Source organism: Otolemur garnettii, unplaced genomic scaffold (genome assembly GCF_000181295.1).
Source record: "Otolemur garnettii isolate 467f Iridium unplaced genomic scaffold, OtoGar3 scaffold00044, whole genome shotgun sequence".
NCBI lineage: Eukaryota > Metazoa > Chordata > Mammalia > Primates > Galagidae > Otolemur > Otolemur garnettii.
This window is the reverse complement of record NW_003852439.1, coordinates 7,890,282-7,907,971: the sequence shown is the minus strand read 5'-3', so window position 1 is coordinate 7,907,971 and position 17,690 is coordinate 7,890,282. Positions and strand designations below refer to the sequence as shown.

Sequence of the window (17,690 nt, the reverse complement as noted above, 5' to 3'; positions counted from 1 at the left end):
GTTGTTTGGCAGGTCCGGGCTGGGGATTCGAACCTGCCACCTTAGGTGTACGTGGCTGGCGCCTTAGCCGGTTGAGCTATAGGCGCCGAGCCAATTATTATTGTTTAAGATAAGGGTAAACATGGTTTTTGCTTTGAACTTTCCTGTATAAAACTGTGCTTTTAGAGAGTCTGTTCTCGCTGTTCTCACTGCTGGCCCTTAATAAAGCTTGTTGGACCTGATTCCTGTGTCTGCATTTGGCTGACAAAGAGGTGGCCGGACCCTCTTTGTCCAGTAACAAGACAACTGCCATAAAAAAACTTAAATAACAAAGACATAAGAAAGGCTTCCTCTTCCCTCCTACTAAAAACTGCACTGTTTAAAAATTAAAATCACCTAAAAAAAAATTAAAGTCAACTTGTTTCCATAACTTGCTTTTTCTTGAATTTCAAGATACATATCCAAATAACCTGAGAGCATAGGTTCTTCCAAAATCTAGTAATCCAAGCCAGTTTTTCTTAGCAGTCCACAGAATGAGATTATCTTTCCCTTTTTATTTGTAAAAAGAAACAAAGTTAAGATGTAAACTCACTTTTCAGGTCAAATACAAAATCAAGAGGACAACATGGGGAGTCAGTATTTCTGATTCCCAGGGTGGAAGTGATTGCTAGGTAAACACTCTTTCACAGTGCAACCACCAGACTTCTGGTAACTCTCATAACCCAAGGATATTTTACTGGCAGACACTTAAAATTAACATATTAAACACAAACCTTCCCTCTGGTATATCCTCAGGCCTGGGTTACCAATTGGAAACAATTTGATTCTGGCTAGTTTGTTAGGAATGAACGCCCAGAGGAATCAAAGAGCTCATTCTTTTGCATTATTGATCAGTTTATTCCCTTCTCTGAGAGAAGGGAATGGAGTGAATTTCCAAAAGAAAAATGCTCTTTTCTGGTCTTTTATCTTACGTTGGCAGAGAAGCAGGTTGTAGCTGAAAGGGTATCAACATGGACTCCCCACTGCTGTCCAAAACTCCCAAGGACTAGAGGGACATTTAGGGCTGTCTTTCTATTCCCCACAAATGTGTAACCACCTGCATCTAAAACACAGGAAATGAGACATGTGGATAATGGCCCTGGAGTTACCAAAGTCCTATGGGCAGCACATGGACAGAGAGAAGGACATTTCTGTACTCAAGTATTATACATGGGGCCGCGAGCCTTGGAATGTAAGGATCAGGTTGAACGCCAGGGTTCCTTGTGTTTATGTGAAAGGGGCTACTTGATCCAGCATCAACCTAAAACACATCCTAGCAGTTGGCTTAATGCACACTGATTTTTGAGAGTTGCTTTTTATTTATTTTTGCAGTTTTTGGCCAGGGCTGGGTTTGAACCCACCACCTGTGGTATATGGGGCCAGCATCCTACTCCTTGAGCCACAGGCACCACCCAATGCACACTGATTTTTAAGAAAAAAATACATATGGTTGGTACATGGGGAAGAAAAATGGAGCTAAAACTAAAACCCAATATAATTTTGTGAAAAATCTCCCTTAGAAAAATTATTCTGAAGTAAAATTTTATTCTTGTGAACTAAAATAAAATCTGAAGCCTCCTGCCACCAAGAGGCTGACTGGCTGGACCACCCTGGCCAAGGGGATCTCTAAAACTAAGTTGCTAGCCATGAGAAAAGAGATCAGACACACCTCATCATGCCCCCTCCCCTTCTTAGAAATGTCCTTTGTGACTCACTAACAGGCCTAAGGCTATACAAGACCTACCTGTAGGTCCTCAATATACACAACAAACCACTTGGGTCTGTCCCATACTTTGTCTCTGATTAAAAGACCAACCATTTATCTTAAGCATTCCTTTTCACTGACTCCAGGTCTTTTAGACAGAGCCTAACTCTTTCAGCCAATTGTCAGCTAAAGAATCTTTAAACCGGCAGCTCGGAGCCTGAGCGGAGTGAGTAGGGCGCCAGACACATACACCGAGGCTGGCCAGTTTGAGCCCGGCTGGTGCATGCTAAAACAAAAGAATCTTTAAACCCATCTATAACCTGTAACCCCCCACTCCCTCTTTGAGATGTCCCAACTTTTGGGGACAAAACCAGTATATGCCTCCACATACTGATTTATGACTTTACCTATAATTCCTGTCTCCCTGAAATGTATAAAACTAAACTATAACCCCACCACCCATGTTCACTTGCTCAAGGCTTCTTGGGTATGGCTCTGGGTCCTCAAATCTGGCTCAGAATAAACCTCTTTAAATTATTTTACAGAGTATGGGTTCTTTTCCGTGGACACTCTAAAGCACTTAATAGTTTTACATTGGCTTCTGAGACTTCCTGACTCCTTGTTCCATTTGAGAGACATGCCAAGCACTCTTCAGTTTACCCTTCTCAGCAGACAAAGGGTCCTTGTTCTTCAATAAATGAGCATTTTTTTTTTTTTTTGAAACAGCATCTTGCTCTGTTGCCCAAGCTAATGTACCATGGGCTTACACAATCCTCCTGAGTAGCTGGGACTATAGGTGTACACTATCCTGCCTGGCTAATTTTTCTATTTTTAGTAGAGACAGAGGTCTCCCTCTTGCTCAGGAAGGTCTCGAACTCTTGAACTCTTTCTGCCTAGGCCTCCCAGAGAGCTGGATAACAAGAGTGAGCCACTGTGCCTGGCCAAGAAATGAACATTCTAATCTTTTTTTTTTTTTTTTCAAGACAGAGCCTCAAGCTGTCCCCCTGGGTAGAGTGCCGTGGCATTACAGCTCACAGCAACCTCCAACTCCTGGGCTCAAGCGAGTCTCCTGCCTCTGCCTCCCAAGTAGCTGGGACCACAGGTGCCCGCCACAACACCCGGCTATTTTTTGGTTGCAGCCATCATTGTTGTTTGGCGGGTCCGGGCTGGGGATTCGAACCTGCCACCTTAGGTGTACGTGGCTGACGCCTTAGCTGGTTGAGCTATAGGCGCCGAGCCAAACATTCTAATCTTAAGAGAGTCTCAGAGTGTCACATACTGACCAGAGTCTTGGACTTATTTGGGTACTATTCATTGAGGAGAAGGCAATGTAAGAAGACAGCTAGCTGGGGAAGGATAGGGAACAGGAACTCAAAATGAAGTAGAGAATGGAAGGTTCTGATGCCCAGAAAACTTTCTTTTTGAGACAGTCTCACTTTGTTGCCCTGGTAGAGTGCTGGGCGTCACAACTCACAGCAACTTCAAACTCTTGGGCTTAGGCAATTCTCTTGCCTTAGTCTCCCAAGTAGCTGGGACTACAGGTCCCCGCCACAACACCCAGCTATTTTTGGAGATGAGCTCTCGCTGTGGTTGGTCTCAAAGTTGTGAGCTCAGGCAATCCACCCACCTTGGCCTCCCAGAGTGCTGAGATTACAGGTGTGAGCCACTGCACCTGGCCTTATTTTATTTTATTTTTTGAGACAGAGTCTCACTCTTTTGCCCTGGACTGGATAGGGTGCTGTGGCATCATCATAGCTCACAGCAACTTCAAACTCTTGGGCTTAAGCTATCCTCCTGCCTCAGTCTCCTGAGTAGCTAGGACTATAGGTGCCCACCACAATATCCAGCTAGTTTTTTTATTTTTGATAAAGACAGGGTCTTGCTCTTGCTCAGGCTGGTCTCAAACTCCTGAGCTCAGGCAATCCACCCACCTCAGCCTCCCAGAGTGCTAGCATGAGGCACTGCACCCAGCCTCCAGAAAACGTCAATGAAGGGCATTCCTTGACTCTATCATTGTTGATAACAAGAAACTAAATGTCCTAATTCCTCTCTCAGATCCCCACTAGGAGGTATTAACAAACAAACAAACAAACAAAAAACTCAAACTCTATAAAATAATTTAAAGAGATTTATTCTGAGCTGAATCTGTGTGACCACTAGCTGAGAGCACATGGCTTTAAAAATGGTACTAAGAGAATGTGCCTGTAGAAGTCAGTTTATAGTTTGGTTTTCTACATTCACAGAGACTGGAATTACACATAAAACTATAAATCAGTACATGAAAGGGGTAGGTTTACATTGGTATGGCCCCAAAAGGCAGGACATCTCAAGGTAAGGCATTACAGGTTACAGTGGGTTCAGAGATTCTTTGATTTGTAATTGGTTAAGGAAATAAAGCTTTGTCTAAAGGCTCAGAATGAAGGTAAAGAAGTCTGTCAGAGACAAGCTGCCAACACATGCTAGCTCAAGTGACCTCTTAAGCACACTGACGGTCTGCAGCTGATTTAAACTCTGCCCTGCATGGCTTTAGGTCCTGTTCATGATTTAATACCTTATTGTCTGAGGAGTGTCTGATCTCTTTTCCCTTTAGTTTTAAGGTTTTTCTGGGGTCCCCTTGGCCATGGGGGAGTGTCTATTCAGTTGGAGTTGAGGGTAAAGAATTTAGGCTTTTACTTCATAGAGGGACATCCTGAAAGAGAAGGGTTCTATCACACTGAACTTGAAACTCCTCAAATCTCTGTCCCATAACAGGTGCTGATTAATGACTTCATGGGCTGGAAGTGTCTGCACAAATATTTCACTTCTTCGGGGTGAGACATTTTTAGCCCTGACTGATTAGGGTGCTTTCTTAGGACATGGTAGTGCTCACATGGGGCCATAAACTGACGCTAGCCTCTTGGGTCCTTTGCATGCTCAAACATATGGCTGCCCCCGAGCAGTGCCTGTTCCAAGAGCCTGCATGGAATGTCTTGGTTTACAGAGTTGACAGAAGCACAAAGGTGTGTTATGTGAAGCCTCCTAGTCCCTCCTCAGGCAGATGGACAAATGCCCATGTGATTGGTCACTGCTTGGAAAAAACAGATTGACTCACAATAGTCCAGATGAATCTCAAAATTGTTATACTGAACGAAAAAAGTCAGACAAAAAAAGTATATATGTCACACGACTCAATTTATATAAAATTCCAGGAAAATGCAAATTAATCTACAGTGACAGAAAAAGGTCAGTGGTCACCTGGGGCTGGAGGGAGCAGGGGAAGGTGAGGGGTAAGCCTGCAGGGAGACTTTGGGGTGACCTCAGGGCTTTATACACATACCAAACCTCATCAAGTTGTAGCTGACATATGTTAGTTTAGGGCATGTCAATGATACCTCAAGAAAATTATTCCTCCCTGTCCCTTCTAAAAGAAAGAAAAGAAAACGAAGATTCAAGATTCAACCCTGTACCCTAAGCACAGGCTATTTGAGGGATGAGGGATTTCTTTTTTGAGACAGAGCCTCAAGCTGTCCCCCTGGGTAGAGTGCCATGGCATTACAGCTCACAGCAACCTCCAATTCCTGGGCTCAAGCGAGTCTCCTGCCTCCCGCCTCCCAAGTAGCTGGGACCACAGGCGCCCGCCACAATGCCCGGCTATTTTTTGGTTGTAGCTGTCATTGTTGTTTGGCGGGTCCGGGCTGGGGATTTGAACCCGCCACCTTAGGTGTACGTGGCTGGCGCCTTAGCTGGTTGAGCTATAGGCGCCGAGCCGGGATGAGGGATTTCACGCCAGGCTTTTCTTGGCTTTTTAATAATTTCACCACTGTTCTCCACTGTTTCCTAAACAGGCATTCATTTCCCTTCACCCCATAATTTTATTCTATCTGGTCTCCTGTACCAAAACTCTGCTTTAGGATCTCCCCTCTTTATGGAATATGTTCACTGAAAAAGAAATAGGTCCACCTTTTAAGCATCCTTTCTTGCCTAAAGCTGAGTAACTTAGAAATGCTTTTCCTGGGAGGCACCTGTGGCTCAGTGTGTAGGGCACCAGCCCCATATACTGACAGTGGCGGGTTCAAACCCGGCCTGACCAAACTCAACCAACAATAGCCAGATGTTGTGGCAAGTGCCTGTAGTCCCGGCTACCTGGGAGGCTGAGGCAAGAGAATCGAGAATCGCTTAAGAGCTGGAGGCTGCTGTTACTTGTGATGCTACAGCATTCTACCAAGGGCAACAAAGTGAGACTCTGTCTCTAAAAAAAAAAGAAAGAAAGAAATGCTATTCCTTGGCGTTCAGGTAGTCCTAGCCACACTTGAGGATTTCAACTTAAATTAGTTAAAATGAAATACAACAGAAAACTCAGTTCCATGAGCTATACTCAAATTGCTCTATGGCCCCATATGGTCAGAGCTACTCAGCACAAAACATTTTGAAAGAAAGTTCTAATGGACAGATCAGTCACTGAACAGTTAGCTTGATGTGATGTGCACAGAGGCAGAGGAAAGCCATCTTTTCCTCCCCGTCCACACACACACAGATGACACCACATGGAGTGAGGGAGAAAAGAACCAGTTTGGGGCTGAATGAACCAGAGGGTGCTACCTCTTTCTCTAAGCACGAAACAGCTAAACTTGGGGATTCTTGGGCAAGGCACAGAGGGAATCCACAGCCCCACAGAGGGTGGGCTGTGGGGACCATTTACTCACTCATTCACTTCTCTGCACCCATGGCACACCATCAGATACGAGGGAGTCCAACAGCCACAAGAGGCAGCCAGTAAAACCCTGAGGGGGGTAGGTAGAGCAGTATATGTGAAGGGGATCCTTGAGGCTGGGAGCATGGGGCATGGGAGAGGCCAGAGGTTGGGGAGGCTAGGCAGAAGGGTTTCCAGACGGGGGCCTATCTGGTCCTTCCACATACTCTCATTTTATTGAGAGCAAGGAGCTAATCCCCCGTCTGGCACTTGGAATTCTGTGCTGAGTCAATAATAAACTGAAGTGTGGAAGTGACAAAGAAGGGTTGGGGGAGTGGCAGAAAGATGGCAGGGACTGAAGGGAGGGTGGCAAAGGAAAGGATTCTAGGATCTAGTGAATAAATGAACATAGAAGTTAGCGAGGAGGGCCTTGGGACCTGATTCAATGGAGCAAAGGAAGACAAGTCTGGAAAGGTGGGCTGCTCTGGATGGCACTCCTGGGTGTATCTTCTGAAGTTATTTTCATATATTAACAGGTCATCTTCACACCTCAATAGTAAATAGGAACCTAAGGAAAGGCACCCATCTTTTTTTTTTTTTGAGACAGAGTCTTATTTTGTCGCCCTTGGTAGAGTGCCATAGCATCATAGCTCACAGCAACCTCCAGCTCTTGCCTCAGCCTCCCAAGTACCTGGGACTACAGGCACCCGCCACAACGTCTTGGCTATTTTTTGTTGCAGTTTGGCTGGGACTGGGTTCAAACCCGCCACCCTAGGTACATGGGGCCAGCACCCTACTCACTGAGCCACAGGCGCTGCCCAAGAAAGGCACCCATCTTAAATCTCATGCCTTTCCCCAGAAGGCCATCTTGCACTGGGGGGCGGGGGGGCTAGCAGATCCCTTCTGCTGAGTATGAGGACATGTGCCTCAGTGTCTGAGCACCAGACTGATGTGTGCTGTCACTGTCTAAGTTGCAAAGAGCAGAGAATGGGGAACCACCCCAGCATAAAGGAGACTGCAGGGACACACAGGACCCGAAAGCATTAGCAGAGTGAGAGAGAAAATCAATGTAGGAAAATGCCCACATTTGGGAATCTGGGTGAGGGGTATTATTTTTGCGACTTATGTATTACTTCAAGAGAGTTTTTAAAAAACCTTAAAAATGAAACAGATTTAGTTTAGAAATCCTAATTTCGAAGAACTGACTTCTATCAGTGCTTGCCAGCAGCCACCAGGCCAGCAAGAAGTGCAGCAGCAGGGCTTCAGCTCTGGGCCACTGTGGGCATCTCCCCTGTGCCCTCCAGCTGGGAAGCACCTTTGCTCACAGCTTCTACACCTAATTGTTTCCACTTTTTAGGGAGAGAGGTATACTCCTGGTGACTCTGGTACAGCTTCAGTGAATGAACTTTATTTTTTTTTAGAGACAGAGTCTCACTTTATCACCTTCGGTAGAGTGCCATGGCGTCACGGCTCACAGCAACCTCCAGCTCTTGGGCTTAGGTGATTATCTTGCCTCAGCCTCCCTAGTAGCTGGGACTACAGGTTCTTGCCACAACGCCTGGCTATTTTTTTGTTGCAGTTTGTCACATGGGGCCATGAGCAGGGAAGGGCATCTATTCCCTCAGCACCCTTAACAATCCATCCCTCCAGCCCACCTTCCATTATAGTGGGAAAGAACATGAGGGATTTTAGAAACTTTGTATCAGAACTGTACCATCCAAGGCTGCCCCAAGAACCCTTCAAGGGCTTTGCCCTTACGCTGCCAAGTGTGCCTGTCACGGCTCTCCAGGCAAACAACAAACTATTCCAACAGGAGCTCATCTGCACCAAGTCAAGCCCACAGCCTATGTGACGTCCAGACACATACCTATGTGACCACGAGTCCCTGCCTAGAAATAGAAGTCAACCCACAATGTATAGTGGTCTTTTCCACAAAACTGGAAGGGAATATCTGCTTGAGTCAATAAAGGAGCAATATGATGGCAGTTGGCACCTGAGATGAAACTGACTTGCCACGTCTCCAACTCACTCACTCACTCTATAGAGGCAGCCATCATCACCCAGAGAGGGAAAGAGGCCAATGGCACAGTGTGTGAGGCTCCTAAAGATTCCGTGGCCTGGCCCCTCCCCAGATTCTACCATCACTCTGATGAAAACAGCCACTCCGTGTGACAACTCACTCAGAACCTCTTACTGTAGTTATCATGGGCCAGAACTAGATTATTTGCTCTGAGGTAAGCTCTGTCTGCTCAGAAGGCTCAGGTTACCTGGCTCTGACTAAACCTTGGGAGCAGAGTGGTTAGGTGAGAGCTTCCACTGACAGCTCACCCAAGAGCTCCTCTGCACCAAGTCAAGCCTGCAGCCTATGACAACCAGCTCTTGTGTTACCAAACATACATCTATGTGACCATGAGTCCCTACCTAGAAATAGAAGTTGACCTATGGTGCACAGTGGTCTTTTCCACAAAATTAGAAGCAAATATCTGCTTGAGTCAATGAAGGAGCAAGCATGTCAACTGTTCACAATGATGAGTCCTTTTCTATACATGTGAAGACCTGAGGTCTTACCAAGGACATGCCATCAGCATTTAGTCACAGCTTCCAAGTTACGCATCTGTCTGCTTGAGGCTCTGCTCAGAAAGTTCTCTGAGCAGGTCTCCAGATTGCTGGGGCAATGATGTCTTGGCCTACAGGCAACCTAGTTGACAACCCCCAGGTCTTAGTCCAGTGTGAGCCTAAGAGGTCAGAGGTGCACTTGCTGGTGGCTGCACATGAGCTTCGTGGGACATGGCAGAATGACTGATCCATGCTGAGTTAGTTTTTAAGATATAAGGTTATAATTCTCAGCCTTAAGCTTTTCCACCTTGATTTCCTCCTTAGGTCCTTTTTACCCGCTGTACGGACCATATAGGTACACAGCGAAAGAAAAGAAACCCACTTGAAACCTTAGTCAGGCATCAAATGGGCACCGAGAATGGTAAGAGAAGTGAAAGGCACTGCCCAGCACAAAAAGTCAGCCACAGCTTTATGGCTGAGCAAGGGGAGCCCTAGCAATCCAGACTTCTAGGGAGCAGCCCTCTGATGCCCTGCAGTGTGGCACAGCAGCGGCAGTCACTCTGCATCCTGGCCCAATGGCTCTGGGCACGTGACCTTGGCTCAGCCCTTCTACTTCTCTGGGACAGTTCCCTTTCCAGTAAAATGCCTAGGGTCACTTTGAGCTCTAAATTCCTCTTAAATTAGGAACTTTAAGTAAGTTTTAGGGGAGCCCAGGCATTCTAATCTTTATTAGAACAATCTCTCAACAGACATGAAACCCAAAAGGGAAATGAAGCACAGTAAGTAAAAATGGTATGGGATACTATTATTATTATTATTTTTTTATAAACAGGCTTTAAACAAAACTAGGGCATAAACCACATTGGTTTAAGAAAAAGCCAAGATACTGAAACAATCTTTTCAATACTAAAGAATATATTAAACCAAATTAGTTGAAAAGGAATTTAAACTCACTTAGTAAGATGTTTCCTATTCATAAAGAACATATCCAACTCCTAGAGTAACAGAATCTCTGAGTTTAGAGATCACTTAGGGAAATTCATTCCTTTGATTGATGGAAAATCAAAACCTGGATCAGGCCAGTGATGTGGCCAAGGTCACAGAGGCGAAGCAGGGCTGAGAACTCACACTCCCCGAATCTACTTCACTCTGCTGACATTTTCCACAAAGGGCGAGGCTCCAGGTCTGCCAAATAGAGCTAGATATCTGAGGGTGGATGAATGAAGTTAAGTGGTATTCCCTACAGTGCACCATTCACCTAACTGGTTCACAAATAAGCGAAATCCAGGTTATGGAAACATCCCAGAACATAACTGAATATTTCAAAATTCTACTTTTATCTCCTCAGAAGCCAGAGTGAAGTTTCTCAGCCTTATGTTCATCAGCTAATAATCTTACCAACTGAATGAATCAAAGGGCAAAGAAATCACCTCCACAGACCTGGAGTCATTCACCTAGTGACAGAACCAAACTCACTGCGGCTTTGGCTCTGTGTTTACATCCATCACCAAATTCACCCATGTCACAGACCTTCAAAATACTGGATTAGGGACAAGGAAAAGGTCTTCTGACATCAAAAGACCTCTTCTTGCTATAGCACCGTAGGAAAATCAGAGATCCCTTTTCTGGGAGAGTTTAGAATTGCAGCAGTGAACAGAGGTAGTTACTGGGATCTGGGAAACTGGCCTCAAACACACGCCAAGAGCAAAGGCTTGGAAGCAGAGGAGGGTGGGAAGGAGGGATATGGACAGGGAGGCCTGTCAGGAGGGTGAGCTCTCTGCGGAAGCTCTGGGCTGAGAGGAGGGACCCACCGCCAGGGCGGCGTGGGTCTCGGACCGGGCTGGGCGGAGGGGACCAGGGTGATGGGGTCCCGGAAGGGTCCGGGCCGGGCGGAGGGGTCCGGGACGGCAGGGGTCCCGGAGCAGGAGGAGGGGGCTGGGGCGGCGGGGGTCCCGGGCCGGGTGGGCGGGCAGAGGGGCCAGGGCGGGTTCTGGGCGGGTCGGGCGCGTCCCGGCGGCGGCCCACGCACCTCCTCGGCCTGCCTGCGCAGCGCCTTCTCGCGCTCGTACTGGGTGAGCAGCTGCTCGTTGTCCTCCCGCAGCAGCTCCAGCTCCACCTCGTGCTCCTGGTTCTCGCTGAGCACCGAGTCCAGGTTCTCCAGCACGTTCACCACGAGCGGCATGAGCTCCTTGACCACTTCCTCGTCGTAGCAGTGGATGAGGCGCTCGAATTCGCGGTAGATGGAGCCCGCCAGGCCCGACACCCGTTCCGACATCACCGAGCCGGAGCAGTAGTCGTCCTGGTACACCACCACGCCGCCGCCCTCGTCCATCTGGATCTCCATCATCGCAGCCACCGCCGCCGCCAGCGCGGCTCGCTGTTCGGCCGGCGCGCCCGGCCCGCCCTGGCTGCTTCGGGTCCTGCAGGCCGTGGCCCGTTGACTCTCACAGCCGCCACCGCCGCCTCAGGGCTCAGCCGCTGCTGCTGGTGCTGATGCTGCTGCTGCTGCTGTCACTCACCCGCCGGAAGTCCCGCCGGCCGCCGGAGGGGGCGGTGCCCGAGCGTCTTGCGGCGCTCCTCAGCGCCGCCAGGGGGCGCACGCACCGTGCTGTCGGGGAAGCCTGTATAGATCAGGAAGCGCGGCTGAGCAGGGCGGGGCTGTGCGAGCGGTACGCCTGCTGAGTTGCCTTTCCCGCCGCAGGGCGGCTCCCGCCCGGACCCCGGACAGTCCCGCCTGCTGTGCCCTGAGGCCTCGGTACTTACAGGCGCCTGCCCGTCTCCGCCCAAAGTGGCCTTCCAAGCCCCCGGCCCGTCATCCCAGAGACGGAACATTGGCCTCCCGCTCTCTGGGCGTTTGGTGTGACTTCTTTAGATCTTCCGGTTTCTTTCCAGCAATGCATAATCTGTTGAACCCATATATTAGGGTTTTGTCCTATTTGATTGATTTTGTTATGTTTTACTGGTATACTTTCACCACTTATTTTAAGATTTTTTTCTTTTGTATCTCATAATTGCAGTACCTGCAGCCTTTTGCAGGACTGATTCTGCCTGTAGTCTTGATTGCCTCTTGGCTCAGGCTCTTCACTCAGTTGCTTGTAACGCTATCCGTGTTAATACTTTAAGGCTTGAATTTAAAATGAGTTGCTGAGACTGGATGTAACCCCAGCACCCTGGGAGGCCAAGGTGGGAAGATTGCTTGAGCCTAGGAGTTCCAGGATGTGGTGAGCCATGATCACAACACAGTGCTCCAGCCTGGGTGACAGAGCAAGACCTGGTCTCTAAAAGGAAAACAGATGGGTGCGGTGGCTCTCGCCTGTATTCGTAGCACTCTGGGAGGCCGAGGCAGGTGGATTGCTTGAGCTCACAAGTTTGAGATCAGCCTGAGCAAAGAGCGAGACCCCCTATCTCTACTAAAATAGAAAAAACTGAGGCAAGAGGAATGCTTGAGCCCAAGAGTTAGAGGTTGCTGTTGAGTTATGCCGCCACAGCATTTTACGCAAGGCAACAGCTTGAGACTCTGTCTCAAAAGAAAAAAAGGAAAGCAAAGAGTTGCTCCAGATTTTAATTTTTTTTGCTAGGTACCTGGGGACACTATGAACCCCAGACTTTGTACTTTTCACTTTGGGGATCACAAGTGTGAATTTTGATCGAAAACCCATCAGTAGCCACATGTGGCAGTGCACACGGATATTCCCCCAGCTACTCTGGAGGCTGAGGCAGGAGGATCCCTTGAGCCAGAAGTTTGAGGTTGCAGTGAGCTATGATCTCACCTGTGAATGGCCACTTTATATCAGCCTGGATAACATAGCAAGACCCCATCTCAAAAAACAAAAAAAAAAACAAACCCATCAATGCCTGCTTAATGCTATTAGAACCCTGCTGTTCTCCTATTAAATGCCTGAAAGTCAGTTCAGATCCTCTCATGTAATCTGATGGCAGCAAAACAACAAACTCTCCTGTAACTGAGACCCTAAATACTACCGGTATTTTTCATTTTCCCTTACAACTTTATTTGATGTGTGTTTACTCACTCCATCTAGAGACAAACCAGTAAGGATTTAGTCTCAGATTCAAACTGCCTGGGATTAGATCTTCAGTGAGTTAATTTTCTATAGTCTCATTTCCAACCCTGCAAAACAGCCTAAAATATTAAAACTATTAGTAATGTGAGCTAACTCATGAAAGAGGCATGGCATTTCTGGCAAATTGTACATGCAATAAATGTGATGTACAGTTGTTAAAGCAATCCTCACTGCCACAAGGAGAGGTGATGGGTCTTGGCTATCAACTTTAGTAATTTTTATTACTAATGATCTGTTACATGACATTGACAAAAACAATATGAAATTAAAACAAGATGACGTTCTTAAGTCATTCCTAGGTATGACAAAAAGTCAGTAACAGGACATGCTGGGTATATATTTTTTGAGACAGAGTCTTACTTTGTCACCCTTGGTAGAGTGCCACAGTGTCATAGCTCACAGCAACTTCAAATTCATGGGCTCAAGTGATCTTCTTGCTTTAGCCTCCCAAGTAGCTGGGACTACAGGCGCCCACCATAATGCCTGGCAATTTTTTTAGAGATGAGGTCTCTCGCTCTTGCTCAGGCTGGTTTCGACCTCCTGAACTCAGGCAATCCACCCGCCTTGGCTTCTCAGAGTGCTAGGATTATAGGCATGAACCACCATGCTGGGTAATTTTTGATGCTTACTGAATACAACTGGTCTGTTCCTTCAAAGGTGAAGTTAACTGAATTAAACTTCTAATGGTAGAGTAGATTTCCTTTGAGTGTTGGAAAGATTATTTGGGATACTCCTTTTTCTCATTAAAAGACCCTAAAATGTAAGACTGGCACACAAGTTTCAAAAGTTCTATTTTATTTTATATATTTTTTTGAGACAGAGCCTCAAGCTATTGCCCTGGGTAGAGTGCCATGGCATCACAGCATACAGCAACCTCAAACTCTTGGGCTTAAGCGATTCTCTTGCAAGTAGCTGGGACTATAGGCGCTTGCCACAACACCCAGCTATTTTTTGGTTGCAGTTGTCGTTGTCTGGCAGGCCCCAGCTGGGTCTGAACCCACCAGCTCTGGTGTATGTGGCTGGCACTGAGCCTCTATTTTAATTTCTAAGTATTTGCTACATTATATTATCTGCTAAAAAGCCACCTATGTCTCTGTAATGTCCCACTCCTCCTTTGTGAGCCGAATTTTAGATGATTTTATTCTATTCTTAGCCTAGTCAAATGAAAGAGAGTGGAGAAGGAACAAAGCAATGTGTAATTGGTTGTGATCAATTAGTTGTAAATACCACATTGGGACCGGCCTAGATGGCATCTTGTAGCCCCTAACAACCTCTAAGATGGTAAGGAATAAGAAGAGAATATGAATTCAGAAGAAATGAAGCAGCTAACACAGGGCTTGCAGGATTTGACTCATTGAGGTACATCACAAATAGAGCAAATTGTGTGATGTCAATAAACCTAACGTCATTTCTAGACATAGCACAGGCCTTGAAGTGGCCTTGAAGGGCCTTGAGGTCTGTTGTTTACCCCTTTACGTAACACAAGCAGAGCCTCTATGGCGCTTCCAGACTTGGCCACTGCTTGGCCTATGGGGACAAATAAGTTGACTCTCTTGAGATTTCAGTGCTTGCCTATAACTTGGGCAGCTACTACAAATAGGTAATTTGGCATTGTCAGCGCCTAGCTCGGACCTTGGAACATTTCAGGACACAGTTGTGGATAAACAAGCAAACATGGCATTTCTTCATCTGAATGACAAGGAGCCTCTTTAGCGGCAGGCAGCCTGAGAAGTACCATCATCCTGAATCCATATAATGCGCACAAGGATATTAGGTTTGTTTAAGGAACATATAAAAATAGCCAATACATAAGAAGGACATCCCATCTGTTTTCTCTATAGGACTTGACTCTGATAAACTCTCATATTCATTTTACCTACTTATTACAAGGCATGTCACTATAGAGTTTCAAAGTCAAGTCAGAAGCAGGTTAAATACCCTAACATCTTTAAGACAAGTGGTAAGGGAAAAAAATAATCATTACATTTAGCGGACAGAAACTTAAAACAGCACTGGCATGTTCCCTACTTATTCTATTCAAAGTTTAAAGATGATTTGGATGTCCTTTGGATAAAGGGATCCCTCCCCCACCAAAAGGCAAGCCCCTTCCCCAATAAAAAGCTGTAGGGAAAGGGTGGAGCTCAGGCATTTTGTATGGAGAATGATCCAGTGAGGAGACACATAAAGCAGGCAATGTTTTTCAGTTCATGATTGCTGAGTTTAATTCAATGGTTATACCCAATTCTACCTTGTAAAAATAACAAAAGTGTTCCTACAAAATTACAGTGAGATGTGAGTATAGGTTTTTATGTTTCGATGCAGCTTTAGAAAAATGTTGGCATCAAATGCACTTAAAAGTTTTAAGGCTTAATCAAAATACAGAGTAGTAATTTCTCAATGCAGCTTGCAGGTTGAGAACAAGATGCTAAGTTTTTAACCTTCCAAGTACAAGCCGTCTCTAAGATGTACACCATCTTCCAAATGCAAATGACAGTCACACAGTGAGGGTCCTGTGTACAGTAACTTTTCATCTTCTCCCAGTGACCAGCCTCCAGGATTCAGCCCTGTAGTCTCATGGAAGAAAAGGCAGGAAAGATGGGACAAGAGGGAGGTCAGAATTCTGTCACTGCTGCCCAGTGGGTTTTGCTCTAGTTCACTGGTTTCCTCACTCCCCAAAACATTCATTCCCATCTTTGGCCTTTTCTACCCAGAAATCTCTGCCACTGGGCAAAACTAAGCTCTCCCTCTCATTTGGCTGACAGTAGGAGTTGAAAGGGAGATGCAGGGGTCAGCATAGTAATGTCAGGTTTCTTCTTGATTCTCCAACATGAAATTCACTAATCATTTTCTCATTAAAAGGAGGTATAAGTGGGCCTGGCACTGTGGCTTACACCTGTAATCCCAGCACTCTGGGAGGCCAAGACAGGAGGATTGCTTGAGCTCAGGAGTTTGAGATCAGCCTAAGCAAAGAGCGAGACCCTGTCTCTATGAAAATTAGGAAAATTAGCCAGGCATGGTGATACATGCCTGTAGTCCAGGCTACTTGGGAGGCTGAGGCAGGAAGTTTGCTTGAACCTTGGAGTTTGAGGTTGCTGTGAGCTAGGCTGACACTATGGCACTCTAGCCTGGCGACAGAGTGAGACTCCATCTCAAAAAAGAAAAAAAAAAAAGGAGTATAAGTGGTTGTTCATTTATACCATTAGACTATTTCTTTGTAAGTAAAACAAGTTAAGTGTTTTGGGTTTAAAACATTTTACCACCATGTATGACATTTTTAACTGGAAAAGATGCTCTGAATTCCTAACAACTTTCTTATAAATGACTATGAACCACAAACCATTTCAAGTACTTACAGAATCACCAAGAATATCTGTTTCTTGGCTCCAAAGCCTGCAGGGCAATTGAAAGGGGGAAAAACCGTCTTTGGTTGATAAAGCCTCGTGCCAGGCACAGGAAATGGAGCTTGACAGTTTCTGTGGGCATGTAAGCAGGTGGGCCAGCTCAAGTCTGACTGAACATTACTGCTTTTCTAATTTTTTTTTTTTTTAAGAGACAGGGTCTCATTTTATTGCCCTCGGTAGAGTGCTGTGGCATCACAGCTCACAGCAACCTCCAACTCCTAGGTGTAGGCGATTCTCTTGCCTCAGCCTCCTGGGACTATAGGCGCCTGCCACAATGCCCAGCTATTTTTTGTTGTTGCAGTTTGGCCGGGGCCAGGTTCGAACCCACCACCCTTGGTATGTGGGGCTGTCACCCTACCCACTGAGCCACTACCCAGGCTTTTCTAAATTTTAATGGTGATGTTTCTAGCACCAGCGTTAGCTTTATAGGCACTAAGAGTAATAGCTATCACCATTCAGACATCCTTCTCTGTAGGAAGATGCCCACCCAAAGGAAGCAGGGGACTGAAACTGCAGTCCTTTAGGGGTGAAAGGGAGGGACTCCTGCCTGACTCAGCCTGTTACATGACTATAACACAGCTCCTGGCAGCCCACTATCTTAGCTGGTAAATACGAGGGGACTTGACAGTGGTGACTTTGCTGCTAAACTCCTGGCCCAAGGTCTATAGTCTCTTCCAGACCATCGTGAATATGATTCAGAGGCTCTGTAAAGCTGTATGAAGGGTGACCTAAGCAACTCCTTTTTATCTTTGGTGTACTTGAGCAATTTTTTCTGGAAAGGTGTCAGGAACAGACCAGAATCAACAAACATTTACGTAAAGCTGGTGTTTAAAAATAGCATTTTAGGTATTAAACTCCAAACCAAAGAATCCAAGGTTCTCAAGCATCTCTTCTTCCTATCAACCAATTAACACAAATAAAGTAAGACACAGGAAGAAGTTAAATAAGCCCCTTACGTAGACACATCTGAATAGATTTTGACTCAGGAAAAATCATGGCTTATGAAGGGGACTGTCCACATCACTGGAAAAGAGCAAAAGCCTAGACTTAAAGCTGATAAGAAGAAAAGGAACAACTCACAAGCAAAACTGGCATGTGAAGGACCAAGACCATCCATTGTGACAGAAAGGCAGATTCCATGAGGCGGGACAGGGTTTTAGATGGCACAAACTGGGCAACTCAGAGGATTAGGGTATATAAAAACTTTCCATAAAGCAAAAGACTGAGGGCAACTTTTTGGGTTTTTGGAAAGCTGCCAA

At 46.2% G+C, this 17,690-nt stretch overlaps 1 protein-coding gene across 3 annotated transcripts in view; it reads right to left on the bottom strand.

Moving 5' to 3' along the window:
* The window catches only part of MAPK8IP3 (mitogen-activated protein kinase 8 interacting protein 3), a 56,636-nt gene extending 45,162 nt beyond the window's left edge, over positions 1 to 11,474 (bottom strand). For all 3 annotated transcript variants that reach the window (XM_023513841.1, XM_023513840.1, XM_012805825.2), the window contains exon 1: positions 10,978 to 11,474. In XM_023513841.1, the coding sequence (XP_023369609.1) occupies positions 10,978 to 11,295 (318 nt within the window). In that variant the 5' untranslated portion in view covers positions 11,296 to 11,474. The remainder of the gene's footprint in view (positions 1 to 10,977) is intronic.
* Between the last annotated feature and the right edge of the window lie 6,216 nt (positions 11,475 to 17,690).